The following is a 22,547-nucleotide window of genomic DNA, read 5'->3' as shown; positions in this document are numbered from 1 at the left end:
CGGTAGGGTTGTTCCAGCTTGAGCGAGAAATTCTTAAACCAAACCCTAGAAATAGAGAACAATGACCTGCATCGAAAACTTAAAATCTTTGGTCTCTTCTTCTTCTTTACCGGCGTAGACACCGCTTTACGATTTTATAACCGGAGTTAACAGCAGCGCGCCAGTCGTTTCTTCTTTTTGCTAATTGACGCCAAATTGAGATATCCAGAATGCAAGCCAGGTCCGTTCTCCACCTGGTCATTCCAACAAGTACAGCTCTTCCTCTGCTTCCAATGGCTGATGCTGAATCGAAGCCTTCAAAAGCTGGCGTGTTTCAGCTTTCCATCCAAAACAACAACAATAATATCCGGCCAAAAGCACAGCCGCTGTTTCTTTATTCGCTGAACTACAAGGTGCGTTCCACAGTAAACAGGACTTATGGAACAAATGGGTGTTTTCGGACAAAATCTATTTATTTTATCTCAGAACAGTCTCCTTCTGCTGTTTCCAATACAGCTTTTGCATGGTCTAAAAGCTGCATGTCGAGACGAGTGTTTTTAGCTCGCTGGTCGGTATGGCCGCCAGAATGCCGCCGGTGCTGAATGGCCTCTACACGTCTCCATAACGCTTTCCTTTCGCTGGGCAAATGCATCGTTTTCGAAAAGTGAAGAAGTCGCACGGTGCCATATCAGGTGAACACCGAGGGAAAGTGGTTAATGGGCTACATTTTCAAATAATTGTTCTTCGAATGTTGGATTTTGAGCAATTTTTGGTCGTCAGCCGATTTTTTCCATGCACACACCTTTCGTAAGCCCATCATGTTCGGATCAACATGCGATACAATCGATGCTCTGGAGATGTTCAATTCCGATTTTCCATGAGTTTCAAATGATGACCTCGGCTGATTTTTGATTGTGAATTCACGCACAGTTTCGATGGAATTTTCCTGTGATCACAGATTTTGATTTGCCCACATGTCGATTCGTCATTTCATGTCCTCGCTGACCACTTTGGAAACGTTGAGACAACTCGAGGAGTTTTAGGTTTGTTCGAGTGGAGTGAAATAAACCAATGATGTTGTTTCTATGACATTACATTTTATTCTCTGATGTTTCAAGTTATGTTCTGCTTATAACCACTAAAAGTGATTACAATTTTCTAATCTATTTCTTTTGTTTTATTTATTTTCTTATGAAATACAATATTTGTAAAATGTAATCTTATTTTCGAATGCAAAACAAACATGACTGTGGGTTTACCCGATAATGTTTAAGCTATCATTATGGGTCAAACAAGGACCAAAACATGTTTGTATGCATTTGCATTATGAATACAATATTTTGTAAAATGTAATCTTATTTTCTTATTGAATGAACAAACATGACTGTGGGTTTAATTCGATAATGTTTGGTTATCATTATAGTCAAACATAAGGACCGTTTGTATGCATTGCATTATGAATACAATATTTAAAATGCAATCTTATTTTCTATTGAATGCAAACAAACATGACCGTGGGTTTACCCGATAATGTCAGTTATCATTATAGTCAAACAAGGACCAAAACATGTTTGTATACATTTGCATTATGTCTTTATCTCTACTTGTTATCTTATATTTTTTGTAATGTTTACTTGTTTTTCTTTAATCTTTTATTTTGGTCCAAATTTATAGTATTTTGTTGTGTGGTGTCTGGTTAATGAGGCCACATAACCTCCCTCTAATGGAAAACTCCTGAGTTTGAATAGTATTGTTTTTTCATTTTTTAATTTTACAGCATATTAAAATTATTATTATTATAATCACAATAATACTTAAAATTGATTCCAATATGAGAGATATTTTTGTGATATTTTAATTCATTAATTTTAAATTTTCTCTTAGTTTTAAATACAAGGTCGTTAATTGTAATTTTGTTAGTAAAATTGTGAGTATCATAGTTTGATGAACTTCTGATTGTATGAAATTTCAGTATTTGGAGAATGTTTGGTATAGGGTCTTAATAGTGCAGTTATTATAATGAATCAATGTAGTTTTTCAACTTAATTTTCTGTTGTCGCAGTTCTGGTTTAGTTCTATGCCATTTGCATTTTATTAAAATAGTTTCTTCCGATCAATTCTGTAAAATTTCGTAATGCTATTTTTGATAAGTTCACAATTTAATAAGTAGATGCAATGTTTAGAAATTTGTAGTTCATTGAGTGTTTTAGCTTCTTCGAATTTATATGACATTTTGTATTCAAAAAACATTTTCATTTCTGCTGTTATTTCTTCCGCTGTGTTTGGTATAGGAATACAGCTTTTAATTGTACTGATTGAAATTCTTTTTGGGATTTTGACCACTTTGAACATTAACAAATTTTCTTTATATTCCAACGCGCATAACTTGTATATTGAAGTTTGTTGAGGTTCGTTGTAATTATAAATTTCTTTCATTTAAAATGCTTGGGTGAAAATACCATTTTTGCCGAAATAATGTTTTCCTGAATCTGGCTTCTATATCAGTCTTTGAGAATGTTTTATCTTTATTGTTTGTTCATGAATCAATATTTTGTCTGTCTCTCTTGAGGCCAATTGGGAAGAATTATTTCTTTTCGTCTTCACACTGTTTCACTTTGTAAACGTGTTCAAAAGAAATTATTAATTTTTATTTGGTGGTTTGAGAGCTGTAATTGAATTATGTAAATTTTCATCTACTTTCTTAAGCTGATTTTCAATATCTATTCTATCTCCATCATCCATCGTTCCATTGAAATTCTATGTACAGAACTCCTATACCCGTTAATTTTCAACTTCTTTTTTCTACTAACTTCTTTTCTTGACACGTTTGATTTTACCTTCAAGATTTCAATTTCATTAGATAGGTGTAGCAATGTGTTCTGAATATGTTTGGTGAGATTTTTGTTATATTATTTAGTGTAAAGAATTTCATGAGGTCAATTATGTGAATTACGAGGTCAGATGATAAAATCTGTTTAGTGTTGGTGATACTTCTATGTAATTAATAAGAATGGTATGCTGTATTTCATGCACTTCCAGTTTGCATTGCATTTTGCTAATTATTACAATTGCTACTACCAATGTTATTTTGTATGTATTTTGAATCCTAAAAATTTGTTTGACGTTAATATTTGTCGGGTGAATATATCTAATGGTAATTTCTATACCTTGTCTGTATTTGTGCCGAACTGCTTATAATTTTTACGTAACCTTCTTTTTGAGGCGTTATTAAACTCTTCTATTTCATTTAGTTTTCCTATGCATTTTCTTTAGTCTTCTGAATAGTGTCTTTAATCAAATTTTATCAGTTTTTCCATTTATAACCTCAAGAGGTGTGGCTTTAATTGAATGATAAGAGATTTGTTATACTATTCTTATGCTTTGAAATACTTTTTCCGCTGTCGAAAGGCTTAAGTTTTTCAATTTCTAGGACTCTAATTTTCTTCGGATGAGTATTATGAAATCTTTCGATATCTGAATTCCAGTATGACTGTTTGGTTTTGTAAAGAACTTCTATTTCTTCTTTCCTAAAAAATTTTTATGTTAATTGAGTTGAATTCATTATTCATTAACATTCTGTCTACCTTTGATAGAAAAGAATAATCTAAGCTTTTCTATAATAGTTATACTGTTTCTATCTTCTAGAGGAATGCTATATAAATTTCGCAAATTTATAAAAGTAAGGGAAAATATTTTATTTATGTATATATCCGTGAACTATTTCATTTATATCTGATAAAGCTTGTTAATTGAAATTTTGGTTTTCTATCATATTTTGTTTCATTGCAAACGTCGCAATTATTTATATTTTTTGAATCAAACTTTCAAATTTTTCCAGTATATTAGTTTTTCCAATTTTCATACTTTCGTTAATAATTGCATGGCCTGTTTTATTTTTATGATATTGAGCAATTTGTTTATAAACTTGTTCTCATTTTTCTCATATCTTTTAGCATGGAACTACATCTAAAAACTTTACATACCATTAAATATTTATTAAGCTGAACTATATTGTACTGATCGGTTAAATAAGAAAAATACCCACTTTTCCTTAATTATTTATGTGTTTACGACAAAGATCTTATGAAATTATTATTTTTTATATCTTCTGCGCTAATAAAATTTTCTGTAAGCGCCTTAGTTCTTCAGATTCCATAATTTTCTTGTTTATAAAATGATTTTGTGTATTGAAGCGATTTACAATAGTAAAATTAAAACATCATTTAGTCTCTTGGAGAGTGGATTGTGTTTGTGCTTATGTTGTCTTCTTCCAATGAATGAATCTCGCCTGTGTTACTATCTATTCTATGAAAATCGGCTACGCTATTTTCCTTCTTCAATGCAATTTATATTAATATTGTATTCACTCTGCTTTAATTAACCATCTTGCAATCTTGGGTTAATGTCTTTTCCCTTTGTTTTTTATTTGGAGCCACTTAGCGGTTGGGTGATCGGTTAAGAGATCGAATTTGCCATAAAATGCTGGTCTATAATATGTCACCGCCCAGACAATAGCTGGGGTGGTTCTTTCTGTAGGAACAACTTCTTTCGTGTTTGTTAAGTGTTCGACTAGCATAGCTTATAGACACTGTCCTGCTAATACTGCGCCAATTGCAAAGTCACTTGCACGCTGAAATGCCAAATTTTTGTTAAAAGTCTGATATTTCAATATTGCGCTTATCAATAGATTTTAAGTTTTTCAAAGGATGATATGTACCGAGGATCGCGAGTGTTTATTTTAATATCCTTTTTAAATATTTTGTTAAACCATGTGCTACTTTAGCGTAATCTCTACAAATTTTCTATAATAACCTGTTATACCTAGGAATGATTTTAATTTGTTTTGATGTAGTAGGCAATCCTTTAGTTTTTGTATGTTTTCGATTTTGCTTAAATTTGGTTGTATCCCTTCTGTTGTTAAAGTGGACCTAGAAATTCAGTTGTTTTCATGGTACTGCATTTATCTACCTGAATCTTTAAATTATAAGCTTTCTTAATGCTGAAAAATATTTTGGTGATATTTTGGGTGTTCTTCAATACTTGAACTAAAAAAATTATGATAAAGTCGTCTAAATAAACTACACATATCTTGTTGATATATTCCCTAAGAACTGAATTCATTAAACGTTGAAAGTTGCTGGCATTCTTGAACTGAACGGCATTCTTATAAATCTCAAAGTGTCCCTTTGGGGTGTGAGAGCTGTTTTGGTCTATCTTCTTCTTTTATTAATACTTTGATGAAAGCCTTTTGCAAGATCTAATGTTGTAAAATACTGATTTCTTCCAAGTTTGCTGAGTATTGTTTGCATAAGTATTGGAAATTTGTCATCTATAGTGACTTCTGTTTAGCTTCCTGTAGTCAATAACTATTCTCCATTTTTCTTTCATTGAATTGTCTTGCTTTTTCGGTGTACAATCCAAAGAGTAAGAGTTGTTTGGGGAATTACTTTCTTAATTATAATCTTTATGCAACATCTCGTTCATCTGTCTAATAATTTCTTCTTCATGGAATTTGGGGATATCTATAAATTTTATTATAAGCTTGGTCTAATTTGTTTTTGTAACTATTTCATGCTGAATTTCATGAGTATGAGAAAGGTTTTACCCTCTTGGAAAAATAAATCGCTATTTGCTTTCTAGAATGTATTCTAACTTTTTAGCTTTTCTTCTTCATCCATGTCACTATTTTGATAAAAATATCTAGTAAATTCTCTTTACATTCTGTAAGTATATTAATATCTTCTAAAATTGTATGGGTATAATATTTATAAATTTAATTTTTATTGCCGTTTATTTCTACATACCCTTTTCTAAGTTAATTATTGCTTTAATAGGTTTTAAAATATTTTGGTCCTATTATTGCATCAAAGTTTTTATTTTTATGTTGGTTAGTTTCCAAATGTATATAACTTTTTTCATTGAATCTCGTTTGGGGTTGGGGTGACTAACCTCTTTTATTTATAGGGAAAAATTTTCCTTAATGGTACTAAAGTGTATGGGCTTTCTATCAAGCTCAATGCATTCATAATCTTTTAACACATTATATTTCAATAATGATGTTGTAGAACCTGTGTGTCAATAAGACATTTAATTTTGGAATTTTTATGGTCACTTCTATTATCGGTAACGATTACTTTTGGGCTGGCAACCCAGTAACTTTGCTTGTTCTTTGAACGTGATCTACTTTCCATCGGTTCGGGGGTTTTTGTCTCCTTTGGACTGAACGGTATATCTTCTAGATTGTTGTGAATTATTTTGCCTCACTTTGTCCAAAAGCTAAATTGTTGATAATTGTCATTTTGGTTAGAATTGTTACGAAATTTCTGCTCGGCTGATTTTTGTCCAAATTGAAAATTATTGGAATTTTGCATATACTGGTTATTATTGAAATTGCCAAAATTGTGAGACAAAGAATTTCTATTTGAAAAATTTCTATAACTATTTCTTTTATAATTGTTTTGTCTTTTATCAAATTGTATTAGCAAACCTGTCTCTTGAAGAACGCTAAAAGCCTCTCTAATGGTGCTTATATTTCTACTAATCACACTACACTGCTTGCTAGTGTGTATCCCCATTTAAAAATGTTTTAGAATTAAACTTTCGTTGTTAATTGGGGAAAATTCTATAGGCTTTTATCCTATCGAATTCATGTTTTAAATTTAGTTTATCTAAAATATCTTTTAAATTTTGGAAATATTGACTTTACGTTTTAGCAGTTTCTGTAGTACACTGCCTGATTGTAAAGGGTGTGGTAATGACCTCCTTTACTCCAAAATTTTAAGTGAGTTCTTCTCTCATTTGCTGCCATAAGTTGGGTGTAGGTCCCAAAGGCCGGATGACACTTTGCTGCTTCTCCTTTAATTTTTGTTTTGACGTGTCGCTGGTGTTTAAGCAAATTCTAAACATTGATGGGTTAAAGGAACAAAGTTAGCGATCATGTCAACTTCCCTGATGAATGATGATAAATCTCTGCTGTCAAAGTCCATGATTCTTGAAGCTTTCCTTCAAAAATTTGCGATCCTGTCATCTTGATGCGGTTGCTGCTCGCCTGGATCTCATTGTTGATGTATCTCCTCTTATTACATAACTGAACTTGTTGTTGTTGTTTTGTATGGTGCACTTCTGCTCTTTCTGTCTTCTGTGTGTGGGGCATTAATCTTTAATCCCATTCTTCCTGGTAATGTTGATGTGCGGCATGAAGCCATTTCTTCGCCTTCACAAATTGTGGTCCTCGGAGTCGCTCTCCGACGTTCCAGATAACTTGTGTAGAAACTAAAATCTCTTAAACTTGGCTATCTGTGCTGACCGGACTTATATATTTGTAGTATATAAGAGATCTTTTTAAAATGGGAGCTTAATCTTTTAAGATTTGCTTCCCGTTGCTAGCTTACGAAACTTGCAAAACTTCAGTTTTTAGTATCGCTCAACTTTCAGCAGTTTGTTTTCTACCGACTGCGCCAGTTTTAGGTTTGTTCGAGCGGAGGAATAAAAATGCCAATGATGTTGTTTCTATGACATTATATTTTTTTCTCTGATGTTTCAAGTTATGTTCTGCTTATATAACTACTAAAGTGATTACAATTTTCTTAATCTATTTCTTTGTTTTGTTTATTTTCTTATGAAATACAATATTTGTAAAATGTAATCTTATTTTCTATTGAATGCAAACAAACATGACTGTGGGGTTTACCCGATAATGTTTGGGTTATCATTATAGTCAAACATAAGGACCAAAACATGTTTGTATACATTTGCATTATGTTCTCTTTATCTCCCACTTGTTATCTTATATTTTCGTAATGTTTACTTGTTTTCTCTTAATCTTTTATTTTGGTCTAATCCTATAGTATTTTTGTTGTGTGGTGTCTTGGTTGGGATGATAGTGTACACATAACTCGTGCACTCTGCTACGGGATAGGCAATCATCGCCATAAATTTTTTCATCAATTGAAACGTTTTGGTAAAAGTTTTACCAATTTTAAAACAAAGTTTTAAGGTTAGCTCTTTGCTCGAAGCTCATTTTCGCACCGACACTTAAAACGTAATAACTTCACTCCAATCAATGAAATGTTATGCAATTCTCACTGGACAATCGATAAAGATAGTATATACTAATGCACCAGATCGACATATAGATTGCTAAATTCAAAAAGTCCGGTTTACTTAGGTAAAGCACCTTGTATGTCAATGTCGTCGTATATCTCGTAGCAGCTTACCGTTCCATCGACTCGCCGTTGCCAATGCGCAAAGGTTAGTATTAAATACATGTGTATGTATGTATGTTTCATGATTTTAATTTAAGGAGTCAGTATGGTAATCTGGCCTGTTTTTTGACATTTTTTTCATAGAAATTTTTATTCTACAAAAAGAACTTTTTTCACATATCATGGAGGTATATCGTGGAGTGTATAAAACATTTTTTTTTTGGGAATTTTTTGATGACATCTGTCGGAGAAATGGCTGGGTGAATGAGATGCGTTTTTCCACCTGGCATGACACGATTTCTCATGTTTTGTAGGGATCATCTGAAACAAAAACTCAATTTATTTTTAAAAGTACTTGAATGGTTATCGCCCCTGCTAGAATCATGGACAAGTTTTGATAAATAAAAAAGTAATTAACTTTTTAAATTTTTTCCATGTTTTTTTACATAAATTTTGTCATAACATTGCCAAAACATGAGAAATCGTGTCTTGCCAGTGAAAAAACGCATCTTATTCACTCCAGCCCTTTCTCCGACAGATGTCATCAGTAAATTCCGGAAATTTTTTTTTTTATACCACTCAACGATATACCTCATGATATGTGAAAGAAGTTCTATTGTAGAATAAAAATTTCTATCAAAAAAAAGGTGAAAAACAGGCCAGATTACCATACTGACCCCTTAAATTAAAATCATTAAACATACATGCACATGTGTTTAATATTAACCTATGCTTGCGCGTGGCAACGGCGAGGTTGACGATGGAACGGTTGAGCTGTTATGACAATAATGATGACAAATTATGAAATTCGTAGAGACGATAGCCAGGCGATTTTGTGAATATTAAAAAAAATTAAGCAAATCGGTTGAGTAAGTTCGACCCGAATATGTCTGCCAGTACAAAAAAATGTGTGTTTTGAGAAAAACGCGTTTAAAGTGGCAATTGTGCCACTCGAGCGCTCCAGGACACGTCAAGTGATATTATTATTTTCGGGCCTTTTTCCAGAAACCTTCCAATGGTGTAGTGGGTACATTCTACATTATTTATAAGTGTATAAAGGGGACAGAAAATTCAAAAAAAAGAAAAATTTTGAGAAAAAAGATTACCCACTGACCCCTTAAAGAAAATCGATTTGTGAAGTTCAAAATTGGTAGCCTATTTAATTTGAAATATTCATAAAAAATTAAAAAATAAATTCTACAAGTGTTCTTCAAAGATACAGGTCTTAAGCAGATGCCTGATTTACATTTCTGTATACTATAACGAGGAGTTGAAGACCTCAATCGTGCCAACGGCTTCACAGTAAAACGATATCAAATCGTTCTACTCGGACTTACAAAAACAGTCAATATTTTCATGTATATTAATATAAATCTTTATCATCGCGTTCCAAATAGGATTCCTTCGTGGACAATATGAGTTAACCAAGCCGTAATCCAATTTTTTATACACGGCTCGGCCACGGCTGGGACGGCCTTCGGCGAATTTAGGTTTTTTGGGTTTCAGCTGATTTTTGAGCGACTTCCGCTAATTTTGGAAAGTTTTGGTGTCATTTTCATTAATTTACGTTTCTTCAGTTAACCAGAGCGTTTGATGAATGTGGTGTCTTAGACATCAGCCACGTTATCAAGTTTCTCATTTACGACCTCTACTCGGTGAAATTTTTGTAAAAGATCAGTTCTCCTCATACAAGCCTTGCATTAACCCGTTTAATACCTGAAACATTAACCAAAATATGTTGAGTCGATCCATAAGGTATGTTGAGATACAAATAATCTCAAGCAACTTTGTTCCACATTTTTTTTTGTACATTGTAAACATCGTCTCAGAAACTTTCCACGTCGTAAACAAACCACTGCCCAAAGACGCCCTTTGGAATATGCAAACCTCCATGTTCGCACTCGAGTTTTAAATGGACTAGTGCAAATCTATTTTGATGAGATGCTAGTTGATGAAAAAAATTTAATCTTCTATTATTTTTAACAGTAGTTAATAGGGGTTTGAACTCCACTTATTTGAATTGAGCTTAAAGCAATTCAACTTCAAATTAAAAAGTTAAAAATTCAAATGTATATTTTCAGTCGATATTTGCCAGTTGTGAACTTATGTATGTACAGTGCCTGCAATATGTCTGACGGCAACTGCTAATAATGAAAAATGCGAAGTCAGTACTCATATAATGGTAACCAACAATTTTTTGCTGTCTGCGATGTCAACTAAAAGAACACAATTTTGTTGAAACAGCGACGACCTTCGCATGAAACCGATTTCTCTTTTTCGGTATTTCCCATACTTTGCTTATTGTTTGTTCATAATGACGATTGCTCGCCTTTCCGATGCAAATTACCTTATTTGTTGTTGTACGTGTTGTTGTTGCAGCATACAAACAAATCGACGACTATTGCAGCACATATTGACTGTTATTGGCTGCTGGTTGATGGCACTTTACAGCGCAATAATGTACGCTTCCATGGCTGTTCACATATCCGCGGGCGAAGTGGAGCGTGGAGTGCGGAGGGAAGGGAAGGCAGAATCGAACGGATGTGCATATGACAGCAGGCTTTGTACAATTTGAATCCTTTATTGCATTCTCGACGATTTCATTTGAACGAGCTCAAAAGCCAAGCTCAAAAAGACTTACACATATACACGCTCACACACAAACACAAACAGGGACATTCACACGCATACTTATACACATAAATGTCTTGCTTGTTGCTAGTGCGATTGTGCATTGAGGCGAGTGTGGGTGAGTAAACATTTTTGGCAAGTGGCACATTATTGCGACTTCAACCGCAATATCAACAGCGGCTACCACCCGCCACCACGTCACCTCACCATCTTCCCCAGCAAACGCTCGTTGCCAAAGCTGCATTAAAGGCGATAATAACAACATCGTCTTTACCACATCATTCAGCAGCAGCGACGGCTTACATGCGTGTGCCTGACTATGTGTGTTTGTGTGAAGTAGTGGCTCCCTGGTAATATCGGCGCAACAACAGCAATCGCTGCATTCGCTTGGCACCAACACATACATGCTTTGATTTAGCAATGCTTCAACGCAGGCTAGTTCTCTACTTGCATACAGATGAACAAGCAAAACGCCACCCATCGATAGCTTACAACATGGCACACTACACCACTTCCACCACTTGCTCAGCTGGTACGCATGCAGTAAACGACACCTCTTTTGCCAGCTGACCTCGATTGGGCGCTTTGCTGCTGCATCTGTATGTACATATGCTTACATATGTATAGTGTTCAGCGCGACGTCACGCCAATGAGACTCATCAATAGACGGTCCACAGAAGCTGCGTAGTGCAAGCCGCCATTTGTACATATCTAAATAACTGTGTATGCTTTGGCTTACAGATAGAACGGGCTCTCAGGGTTTACCTGGAAATGCTAATGATTGTGATGAAGGATCATAAATTGTTCTCGCGTGAAATGGCGGCAAGAGGTGCTATGTCATCAGAGGTGTGTCGAATCAAAGCGATATTATATGGTAAAATACCCAACAAAGTGAAGCACCAATTTGTGCTGCGTTTACTGGTTATCACATATTTTTCCATTTAAGCGAACCAATTATATACACTTTTGCAAACTTCCCAGGAATAATAAAAAAATATAAAAAATAATTTTACGAACTGCAATTTGCTACAAATATTTTCCAGCATAAAAAAAATTCTGCGGAAAATATGGAATCACTACTGTTCGAAGAATCTCACTTCTGAAGTACAGCGTTTTCCAATTCTAAGTGTCTCTTCGTCCTTTATTATAAATTTGTAATGATCTGTAATTTTTTTTCATTCTACTCAGTAATGTTTCCTTTTATCATATAAAGACATAAGCAAAAACAACGTTTACAAATTATTAAATTTTATTATCAAGATAATCGTTCTCCATTTGTAACTTTTCGTGCGCCTTTGCCATTTTATGATCGTAATAACGGTCGATCTCTGATTGGTAATCGTCGAATTGTTGAAAATTTCGATCGCACAGTTTCTTTACGTAATGTTCAAGTCCCAATAAGTCAAAGAACGGCTCGAAGTAATGAAAATATTGCTGTCGTTCAGGCAAGTGTTGCTGAAGACTGCAATTTGTCGATTCGAAGGCGTTCTGAAGAACTGGGACTGTCTCAAAACACAACCTGGCTGATTTTGAGAAAGGATTTGTGCTTGCATCCGTTTAAAATTGTTCTCACTCAAGAACTGAAGCCATTGGACCACTATACATAAATGTCGTGAATTTGCTGAGTTTGCTTTGAACAACTTGAAAATGATAAAGATTTTTTATGAAAATCATCTTCTCCGATGACACTCACTTTCAAATAAGTGGCGCGGTAAATACCATAAACAAAACTGTCGATTCTGGTGCGAAGAAAATTTGCAAATTATATTCACCTAAATTGACAGGTTGGTGTGGTTTTTGGTCTGGTGGAATCATCGGTGCGTACTTCTTTCGATATGAATCTGATGACACCGTTGCTGTCAATAGAGAGCAGCATGGGTAATTGGAAGAAGCTGAAATTGACAACATCTGGTTCCATCTGGATATTCGATTATTTCAGGAATTTTTGACATCCTCCAATAAGTTGTGATTTAACAACATTAAACTACTTCTTGTAGGGTTATTTGAAGTCATTGGTCTTTAGTAATAAACCAGACTCTCTTCATGCTTTTAGAATGACTTTGAATAATGATTTTTGTTTTAATAATATACATACATGTATTCAATTTCGATAGAAACGCAGATTTTTGCTATCAGTTAGAATTTATCAGAATGGACCTGCCAATTGCCCAAGATTGGAGTGAAAAGGAAATTGATACTTTTTGGTAAAGTGCGTTTTTGTTAGACATGCTGCTTACAAAACGAAATAAAATGCATATGATTTAGTGTTAATACTAAGAATTTAAATTTATTTTGAAGAGAAGGGTTTACCATTATGTTTTAAAAACAAGAAAAAACGTTCACTTCGGTTGCACCGAAGGTAATATACCCTTTACAGGTGCATTTCTTTTAGTAACTATGTGTCAAGTTTATATGGAAGCAATATGCTATAGTAATCCGATCTGAACAATTTTTTCGCAGATTATGTTATTACCTTAAGCAGTAATCCATGTCAAATTTCATGAAGATACCACGTCAAATGCGAAAGTTTTCCATACAAGCCCTTTATTCCAATCGTTCGGTTTGTATGGCAGCTATATACTATAGTTAGCCGATCTGAACCATTTCTTCTGATATTTCATTATTTCTATTAACAATAACTCATACCAAATTTCGTGAAGATATATCGTCAAATGAGGAAGTTTCCCATGCAAGAATTTGATTCCGCTCATTCAGTTTGTATGGCAGCTATATGTTATAGTGGTCCGATATCGGCAGTTCCGACAAATGAGCAGCTTCTTGATGAGAAAATGACGTTTACGAACTTTTAGAACGATATCTTAAAAACTGAGAGACTAGTTCGTATTTATACCCCCGTTCAGGGTATAATAATTTCGGGCACCGCTTCCTGATTCCGAATATATTTCAGCAGAGACGCCCAATTTTTTCCCACTTTTTGTGGTAATTGGGTACGTGCATATGAAATAACGCGGCTTACGTTCTCTTCCAAGGTGTTAACCGTATCTGCGTAGACAAGCAAGACAAGTTAACTTAATAAAAAATAGTCCTCCGATATAAATCAAACGATCTTCCTGACTACGCCAAAAGCCCACGACGCAAGATTATGAGCTCAACAAAAGGTTCCCCCAATAAATCTTTTTGAAACCGAAGATCGTCTTAGATTCATGATTTCTTAAACATTTTAATTGATATGATATGTTTGTATTCTTTTATCTTAACCATGCAAAACTGACTTTGGGCCATATTGAACTGAAAATTCTAGCACATGGTTTCTGTCCACTTTCTGACACATACTTCGCAGACTTCTTTTCAAGTCCTGCCCTGTAAATTTTAAAATTTTTAAAATCTTCTAACGATTTTACGCTTGAAATCTTGACAATCTATTGTCAGGTACTATGAGGCTTTAATCCGATTATTTCTCATCCTACTTACCGTATACAACATTTGAAAGCCACCTTTCTCAAGTATTTCTCTAATAATGACTTAATTTTTCATAGAAATTCTGTTTATCGAATAAGTGTATCGGTAGTGTTAAAAATAATCTGTATGGGAGCTCTACATGGTTTAACGTTCTTCGCAGAATACTTTTGGATCTCACATCTAAGTCGAACAGTGTCATTTTGTTCTGATTGCTTTAGTTCAGAATATACTCTGCCGAATTTAATCTGAAGTCATCAAGGTTTTTGTAAGTACAAGTATTTTCAGGAAGAACACCTATGGCTAGAAGAGCACGAAATTCCAGTAGCCATTCCATTAGTTTATTTTTCTTAAGCTGACATTTGTCTTTCGTCTTGCTTCATGCTTAATTCGCTCCATAAAAATGCTAGTTTATTGGTTTCACTTCTATTTTTGTTTAATTTTTGAACAGTATCTCATATATATTTAGAGTTTTGACTTTTTCGTACTAATTTAACATTAATTATGTTTCGTAAATTAATTTAAATCTCTTGCTCTCTTTACAGAAACACTTTCATCGCACCTCACTCTTAATTAAGGCCTTTAATCATAAGTTTCGCTTAGACTTGGAATTAAATTCGTAAGTACTCATCCGTAAATTACTTAATTAATTACAAAATGTTATTATTATAAATTTTAATTGAATATTCTCTTGTAATAAAATTTTTCTATTCAAATCACATGTATGTATGTATGTAGGTACAATTACTGCAAACCACTAATTCCCAAATTTCAATTAAATGTCTTTAATAGAACCCGAGCAACTGTAAATTCTAATTTAAATTATATTTTTTAATGCATTTCAAATCTTTTCTACATCTCTTATGTACCATTTTAAATCTTTTAAAGAGAATTTCCTACAAACACATCCACATGTCTGTATGTACAAACGTTTTCATTAGCCTTTCATGGTCGTCTTTTTAAGCGGATTATCGATAAAGTGAATTTTAGTCATGATGCCATCGATTCGCAATCGTTCGTGAAAGATTGGCGCTGACGTTTTCAATTTGTCGCTGTCATGTTCAACATTAAGCGACAGTCAACATTAGCGTCGCTGAAATGAAAGCTAGAAGAGAGAGGCGAAAATGTTGAACTAATAGAGAAGAATCGATATTGACACTAAATTTTTGACAATCACTTAATTTTGAATATAAGTATACCTCATTTACGGGTTCAAACTTTTCTTCTCACTTGCAATTCGTGAGAGATATGGCAGTTTCTAGTTATTAAGAGAATTCAAAGAGTGTTTTATAATTGAGTAAAACAACCAGCGTGTCAGCTGTCACGCTAACAAATATAATATTTATCGAGAAAGTAAATTTTCCTACAAAAAAAAATGTTTAAGTCAAAAATTACACATCGCCAGAATAATAGTTTATTCTTAGTCTTAAAACGCACGCTTACAAAAAATTTAAGCAAAATCTTCAACATTTTATAAAGTAATAAGTAGAAAGTAATTGAGTGTTGTTGTTGAAGACTTTTTCATTAAGTCGTATATACAATCCTTAGTAATTTAGCAAGTGCTCTAATCAGTAAAAAACGTTAACTTCGATTGAACCCATAATATTAATATTCAGTTTGTGTGGCAGCAGTTATCTATTCCCCGTTAGGATGGTAAGGTTCAGATAAGTTGTCATCGAGGTCATCCAACGGTAGGTCCAGGAAATGTGCTGTTTCGACAGGCTCGAACCATAGAGAGATAATGTCAAATGTGCAGGGTTAGCTGGGCATACAAGGAGGTGATTCGTATCATGCGAGGACTCGTTGCAAGCTGGAAATATATTTGATATGCCAGGGTCGATTCTGGAGAAGTAGGAGTTCAATCTCTCGAGGTATCCAGAAGGATTTTACATTCTCACAGGAACTTCAGATCGTCGTCTGCAAGACAGACAACAGCCGGTTCTACGTTAACGGAATTGAGCCGGGTTTTTATCGGACAAGGCACTTTCGGAGATCTAACCTCGTTTGGCTCGGTAAGTTTTTCTGCAGCCATATGCTATATATAGTGGTCCAATATATGCGTTTCCTACAAATGAGCAGTTTCTTTGGGAGAAGGGGCAACAGATCGATCTCTCAAAAGCAGAAAGACTAGTTCGTAAATGTACAGACAGATAGTCGTACGATTTTGTGAATTAATAATATTTATAGGTTTCAGTTTTATATGGTATGTTTTTATGTTAATTTGGCCACACATAGACTCCAATGTACAAGAGATGCTCCATTGTTTCCCTGGTGCCCTGCTCTAGACATTTCCTACAGTCTTCTCTATCTGTCAGCCCCAATATTTCTAGTTATATATATATATAATATATATATATATAAAGGACTGTTTCAAATGGCGAAGGCTATACATCTCCTGGAATGGAATGGAAATGGAAATTAATTAGGTACTACCACCGACCAGCAGCCAATGTAAAATACTGCATTTATTTGAAGAATAATGAAAATATGTCGAATTTCTGTATAATGAATTCAGACATTAATTCAGAACTTTCAATATGGATCATAAATATCTCACGAAACTAGATAAACTGTCTCTGGATATGCATTTCTTATATAGCTATCTAATCGTATATAACAAGTGCTAAAAGTATTAACTACCTTCAATGAATGGAGAAGTGATTAGTTTAAAAAATGAGCTGAAAAGATCACAAGCAGCTAATCGACACGAGTTTTACGAGGGTGTACGTAACGGCGACCTACAATATAAAATATCTTCGAACAAATCTACAGTCTCGCACAAATATCATTCCTCACCCATCCATAGCTATAAGCTTAAGTGTAGTGTTGTTGATTACTGACATTTATTGTTGTTGCAATTGCTTGTAGCCGTTTAAGGGCATGCTACAGTTACAGTTTGCAGCACATAAATTCTCACGCGAAGGGTAAAAACTACTAAATTTTTATTAAGTGATAACCACAAAGTGGATCCGCCTGCTGCGAGTGCCGGCTGATGGTCAGCTGATTGGCTGAATTTGTGAGGTGGCTAAGTGAAAGGGTCACTTTTTATTATAATTTCGGATCCTTATTTTTTCGCACTTTTATACGCGTGTAAGAAACGAGTTTATTTTTATTGCGTTTTATTACAATTTCGCAACTATCTAAGAATATACATACATATGTACTTATGTATTAATATATATGTATGTGTGAATGTAAACGTCGAACTGACCGTATTTTTGCTCAAGTTGTTAAAGTGTGATTTTTCTTTTAGCAAGTAATAAGCATAAACAAACAACTCTAATCGAATAAAAAAGAATTAAGGTGTGGGCGGGTGGACCGAACACATGGATAAGCCGAATTGGCAAAAAGATTAGAAAGGCTATTGTGTACACAGCAATATAAATATGTATAAGGGCAAAAATATTTGTTTACCCCACTCCTCGCATTGTTTGTTATCCTTTTTGCGCATTTGTTATTGTAAGGCAAATTCAAGTTCTCTATAGGCAATGGCTGATGACGGTCAAGCTGGTAGGTTTCCGCACGCAAATGATGGCAGGTGGTTTGCTGTTGCGATATATCGACAATAGAAAAAGTGGAGCCCAGCATGAAACCGGTTTATTTGAAGTTATAAAAATGCCTTTTTTTCAAAAGCTTCTGGGTTTTTTGTTTGTGTTCTCTTAAATTGGTTGCTTCTTAAATGTATGCCACTCGGAAAGTACTGAAAAATCCCAATTTAGAGCTATTCGGGTTCTGCTGTGGAATTAAAGTATACGCAAATAATCTCTAGGTCGCGAAATTTATTCAAACTGTCCTTACATTTCAATTTTTGATGTCAAAAAATATTTAGTTAGACCGGGCCATCGCGCTTGCTCGCTGATTATAGTACTTGTAAGTACTTATACCATTCTGCAAAGGTAAAGCTTTCCGAATATACCATACGGAAGTGTCGGGCCTTAGTAATGAATGATTATTTAAAAAGTACTGATGTTTTGAATCAGTAAAAGTGTTTTTAGCCGTACGTAAGGAGCCTCGAATGACATTCTGTCAAAATTTATGAATGAAAAACATTAGCAGGCGATGTTTACTCATTTACTTCGAAGTGAATTTTTTTATTGTCTCGGACTTTTTTTGTATTACTTTACTGTACCGAAAACGTTGTTGTCGAGAGATTGTTGAACACTTGATTGATATATCTACATAAAATATGGATTCACTATGCTTAAGGTTTTGAAAATCTTCCCAGTTTTAGTTTTAGTTTTTTTCGATAAAACCACTCACCAAATAATTTAGGGCAATGTTGTCGACTTTAGGTTCTTGCTTGGATATAAACCTGAGACCGTTTCGTTTATGAATACGCGGCCATGATGGTTATGAAATCCCAATACTGTGGTCCAAATGATTTGTATACCCTGAATGGGGTATACCAAGTTTGCTACGAAGTTTGTTACAGCCAGAAGAAAACATCGGTGATCCTATAAATTATATTTATGGTATAAGCATGACGAGCTCAGTCAATTTAGCCATGTCCTTCTGTCTTTATATACATGAATTCAGTTTTTGAAATATCAATCTGAAATAGCTGCTATACAACCATATAGCTGCTATACAAACTGACTGATGAAAATCAAGTACTTGTTTTATATTTGTGAAAGATATTAAAGCTTCCGTGCAACCGAAGTTATTTTTGAAACTCTTATCGTACGCTTTACATAACCTCAAAATCATGACAGAATTATATGAAAGTCACGAAGATAGAACAAGATTTCTTTAGTATAATTAACGCCTCTTTGTCTCTTCACCATGGAGATATAATAGCTTTTCGAAACACATCCTTATTTCCAATGTACTCGTTCAGCTAAACTATCCCCCTTGTCGAAAAGGTCACTTCCATTTGTTGGATTTTTTATTAACAATGGGTACTTAACGCCGTGAATATTCATAATTCCTAGTTTTAAACGCATTAGTTTAATGTTTCGTGAAAATTATGTGCGAAACCAAAAAATGTTGTTTAATCAAAAGTTTGCGTATTAAAGTATTTCGAAGGTATTTGCCACGCACAACTTACCCATCATGCTTTTAATCTTCCTAATCACTGCATCCGTCCGAGGCAAGTGTACAATGAGCAGCAGGGATTACAAACGAAACGCGCTACGCACCCACGCTGCTCCCGGGCGCATAGCTGCGCATCGGCTAGCAAAATAAAGATAAACATTTGCTGGGATTAAAGTGTGAAAATACAATATCTCGACGCCAAAGGCTTTTTTTCGTGCAGGTTAAGCACCTGAAATTATTGCCGAACGCATTGGACACAGCCAAAGAAGCCGAGTTTTTGCCTTCAACTTAGTTTTGGTTTCGTTTTTACATAGATTTCGATGGTGATGTTTTGGTTTATACGCCATGGTGGCTTAGCGCAGCTGGCGGTCTTTTAGAGAACTGAGTGAAGAGGAGCTGAAGAAAATTCGGAGAAAAAAATAACCGAAAATAGATTAAGAAAACAGTTCGTATACATTTGCGCCCACCTAGGCATAAGCACCTCAGTGTTAATAGCAGCTGCGGAGTAGAGAGAAAAGCACAGGGCAAAAAATAGCCGCAATAGCTGACTGTCTGATGGCAATGCCATGTGACCTGGAAGGCAGCTGTCTATTGGTCCGTTTGTCTGCCTTGCTAACTGCACAGCCGAATGCTAGTGGCTATGAGCTGAAACCACGTCCGAACGCTGCAAAAAGATAAGAATAGCACAGCGTCGAGTGGAGTAGACAATTATTCGATTCTGCCGACTGAGAGTTGAGTGCAGCAATGTGGGTCCTGCTGCAGACCACAAAACCAGAGTGTCGAAAGTGGCACTTAGTTTTTATTGTTTTCCTTCAATTTTTTTCGCCTTTACTTGACTATACCTTTACCTTGCCAGACTGGAACTTAGTTTCTGTGGTATTGTTGTGTAGTTGTTTGTGTATTTCTTGTTGTTTTTTGCTTTTTGGCTAACTTATTACTTTTATTGCCAACACTTTTGCAAAAACGTTATTAAAAAAAGGTTGGTTTGTTTGCAGAAGCGTGGCTGGCAGCTCGAGTTGTTGCTGGCAGTTTCTGTTTTTTCTCGAGCATTAAGAAACCAAATAAACGGCGAAATAAATGAAAAATAACAGTAAACAATAACAATAGCTTGCCGAATAAATTGGCGTAAACTTAATTGAAATAACTGCGAATTGCTAAAATAAATAGCAAACAAAATAATATATACATACATATGTTAAACAGAAATAAGTAGAGAAAGGGAAAGCTCGTAAAAGAGACTAAAACAATAGAGCACAGTTACGCTAAGGACTCCCAGTAGTTTATGTACATAGTAAAGAAGACGTCTTATAGTTTTGCATAGAGATTCTGAAAGGATGAGTGAGGAACGGTGTTTCATGCTATAAAACGTGAGGAACAAATTGTTGCTGGATATCGGTACAAGTTCTTTCGCAACAAATTTTTTCATACACATACCATATATATTATGTATGAAAATATATATTGTACATGTACTTGTATCAATTTTTTTTTAATTTCACTTACTAGTTTTGTTGTTGTTATATATAAATCTGTATTTAAATTATAATAAAAACTTTAAAGGAAATTTTTTGCGCATACATAGAATTATAGTAATAAACCGACCCACTACACCATTATTTAGGTTTTTTTTAATATTGTTTTTTTTTGTAATAGGCCATAGATATATACAGTTTTGGTCCTTTTCGACACCAGATGAAGTTCGGTTGCTAGGTCCGTGAGGAGCAGATGCCTGCGCTTAACGCGAATTTCAACAGAATCTGTGGCTTCACTTTCGATACCTCTTCCAGTGTATCATACCATGGAGACCCCAGATGCTTACAGCGTAGTATTGCCAATGCGGAACAAGTGCACAAGAGACGCCCCATTGTTTCCCTGGTTTTGACATTTCCTGCAGTCTTCTCGATCTGTCAGCCCTATCCTACGGGCGTGGGTCGCCACCATACTGTGACATGTTAGTATTCCCATCATATTCCTACGGTCTCTTCTATCGAGTGTCAATAGGAATTTTATGTACTTCAGATCTACCGTTTTGCACGTGACTTTTGCAATAGCTCGTTCCATCGTGTTTTGACTTTCTTTACCATGCTTCTGTCAAGATCGTCGTATAGACAATGCATGGGTTTGCCAATGTTGAACACGTTTTCGGATCCTAGCCGTACACCATTCTTGGCAATCTCGTCCACTATTTCATTGTTCTCAATGCCGTTTTGGCCTGGCACCCAGTAGAAGTGAAGTCGCTTGCTTCTGGCAACACTTTCTAGTGCTGCCCTACTTTTCAATACCCTTCTGGCCTATATGAATTACGAGTTTACTGCATTGATTGCTGCTTGGCTGTCTACGTAGATATTGACGCTGGAATTGCTTGCAAATGCGTTAGAATCCAGCTTTGCGGCTTTCGCAATATCAAAGACCTCAGCTTGAAATATACTGTAGTGATCCGGTAACTTCTACCGACAGTATGAAAATGGATGAAAACCTCGCTCACTCTCCATAAAACGGTACTGTTCAAAACTACTAAAATCGCGATAAATCAATAACTATGATAAATGCGGCAGAAACATAAAAACTTGCCACCGGGATGGTATAGCAAGGCCTTATATGGGCTGGGGTAAAAGTTGGACGATGGGCGTGGTACCGCCCATTTTTTGGTGAAATCCCATATCTCGAGACTCGACCAACCGATTTTGACAAAATTTGAAATGTGGTATTTTTTTCATACTCCTATATTACTCTGTGAAAATTAATGAAATCGGACAATAACGACGCCTACTTTCCTTATAGAGCAATTTTATATTCCACTTGATTGTTTTACTTTCCAGTACACAAATCAAGAAACAATTAATATAACAGAATAGAATTTAGCACGAATATTGACTTTAGTGTGTGCCACCTTATGACCAAAAACTGTTTAAATCCAACAAAAAATGGTCAAACCGCTATGTACCGAATATTTGGACCCCGGTACCTATAATTGACTTTTGATCGAAAACGTCGGTCAATGTGTGTGATATATTATTGAAATTAAGGGATAATTCTTCTCTTATAATTGCATGTCTATATGTCAAAAATTAAATTAATCGGACCAATACTTCCCTTGGTCCCCATATGCTTACTTAATAGAAAGAATTTCGAACTTCCGATGACTTTGTAACGCATTTATCGGCCAATATGTGAGTTATCCCAATGAAAATAAGAAGGTGTGTTTAATTCATAAGAGTTAAATACTTGTAAAATAGATGAATTTATGCGAAAAATTAAATTAATCGGACCAATACTTCCCTT

The 22,547-nt window shown here is 34.8% G+C and overlaps 1 protein-coding gene across 1 annotated transcript in view; it reads left to right on the top strand.

Annotated features, from left to right (window-relative positions):
- LOC120774567 (disintegrin and metalloproteinase domain-containing protein unc-71) overlaps nt 1–22,547 on the top strand; it is a 526,730-nt gene that overhangs the window by 343,977 nt on the left and 160,206 nt on the right. Inside the window, exon 8 of the mRNA XM_040104301.1 lies at nt 14,777–14,850. Within this exon, the coding sequence (XP_039960235.1) occupies nt 14,777–14,850 (74 nt within the window). The remainder of the gene's footprint in view (nt 1–14,776; nt 14,851–22,547) is intronic.

Source organism: Bactrocera tryoni, chromosome 4 (genome assembly GCF_016617805.1).
Source record: "Bactrocera tryoni isolate S06 chromosome 4, CSIRO_BtryS06_freeze2, whole genome shotgun sequence".
NCBI classification, from domain to species: Eukaryota; Metazoa; Arthropoda; class Insecta; order Diptera; family Tephritidae; genus Bactrocera; species Bactrocera tryoni.
Note: the sequence above shows the minus strand (reverse complement) of the source record. Positions and strands in the feature narration are given on the sequence as shown.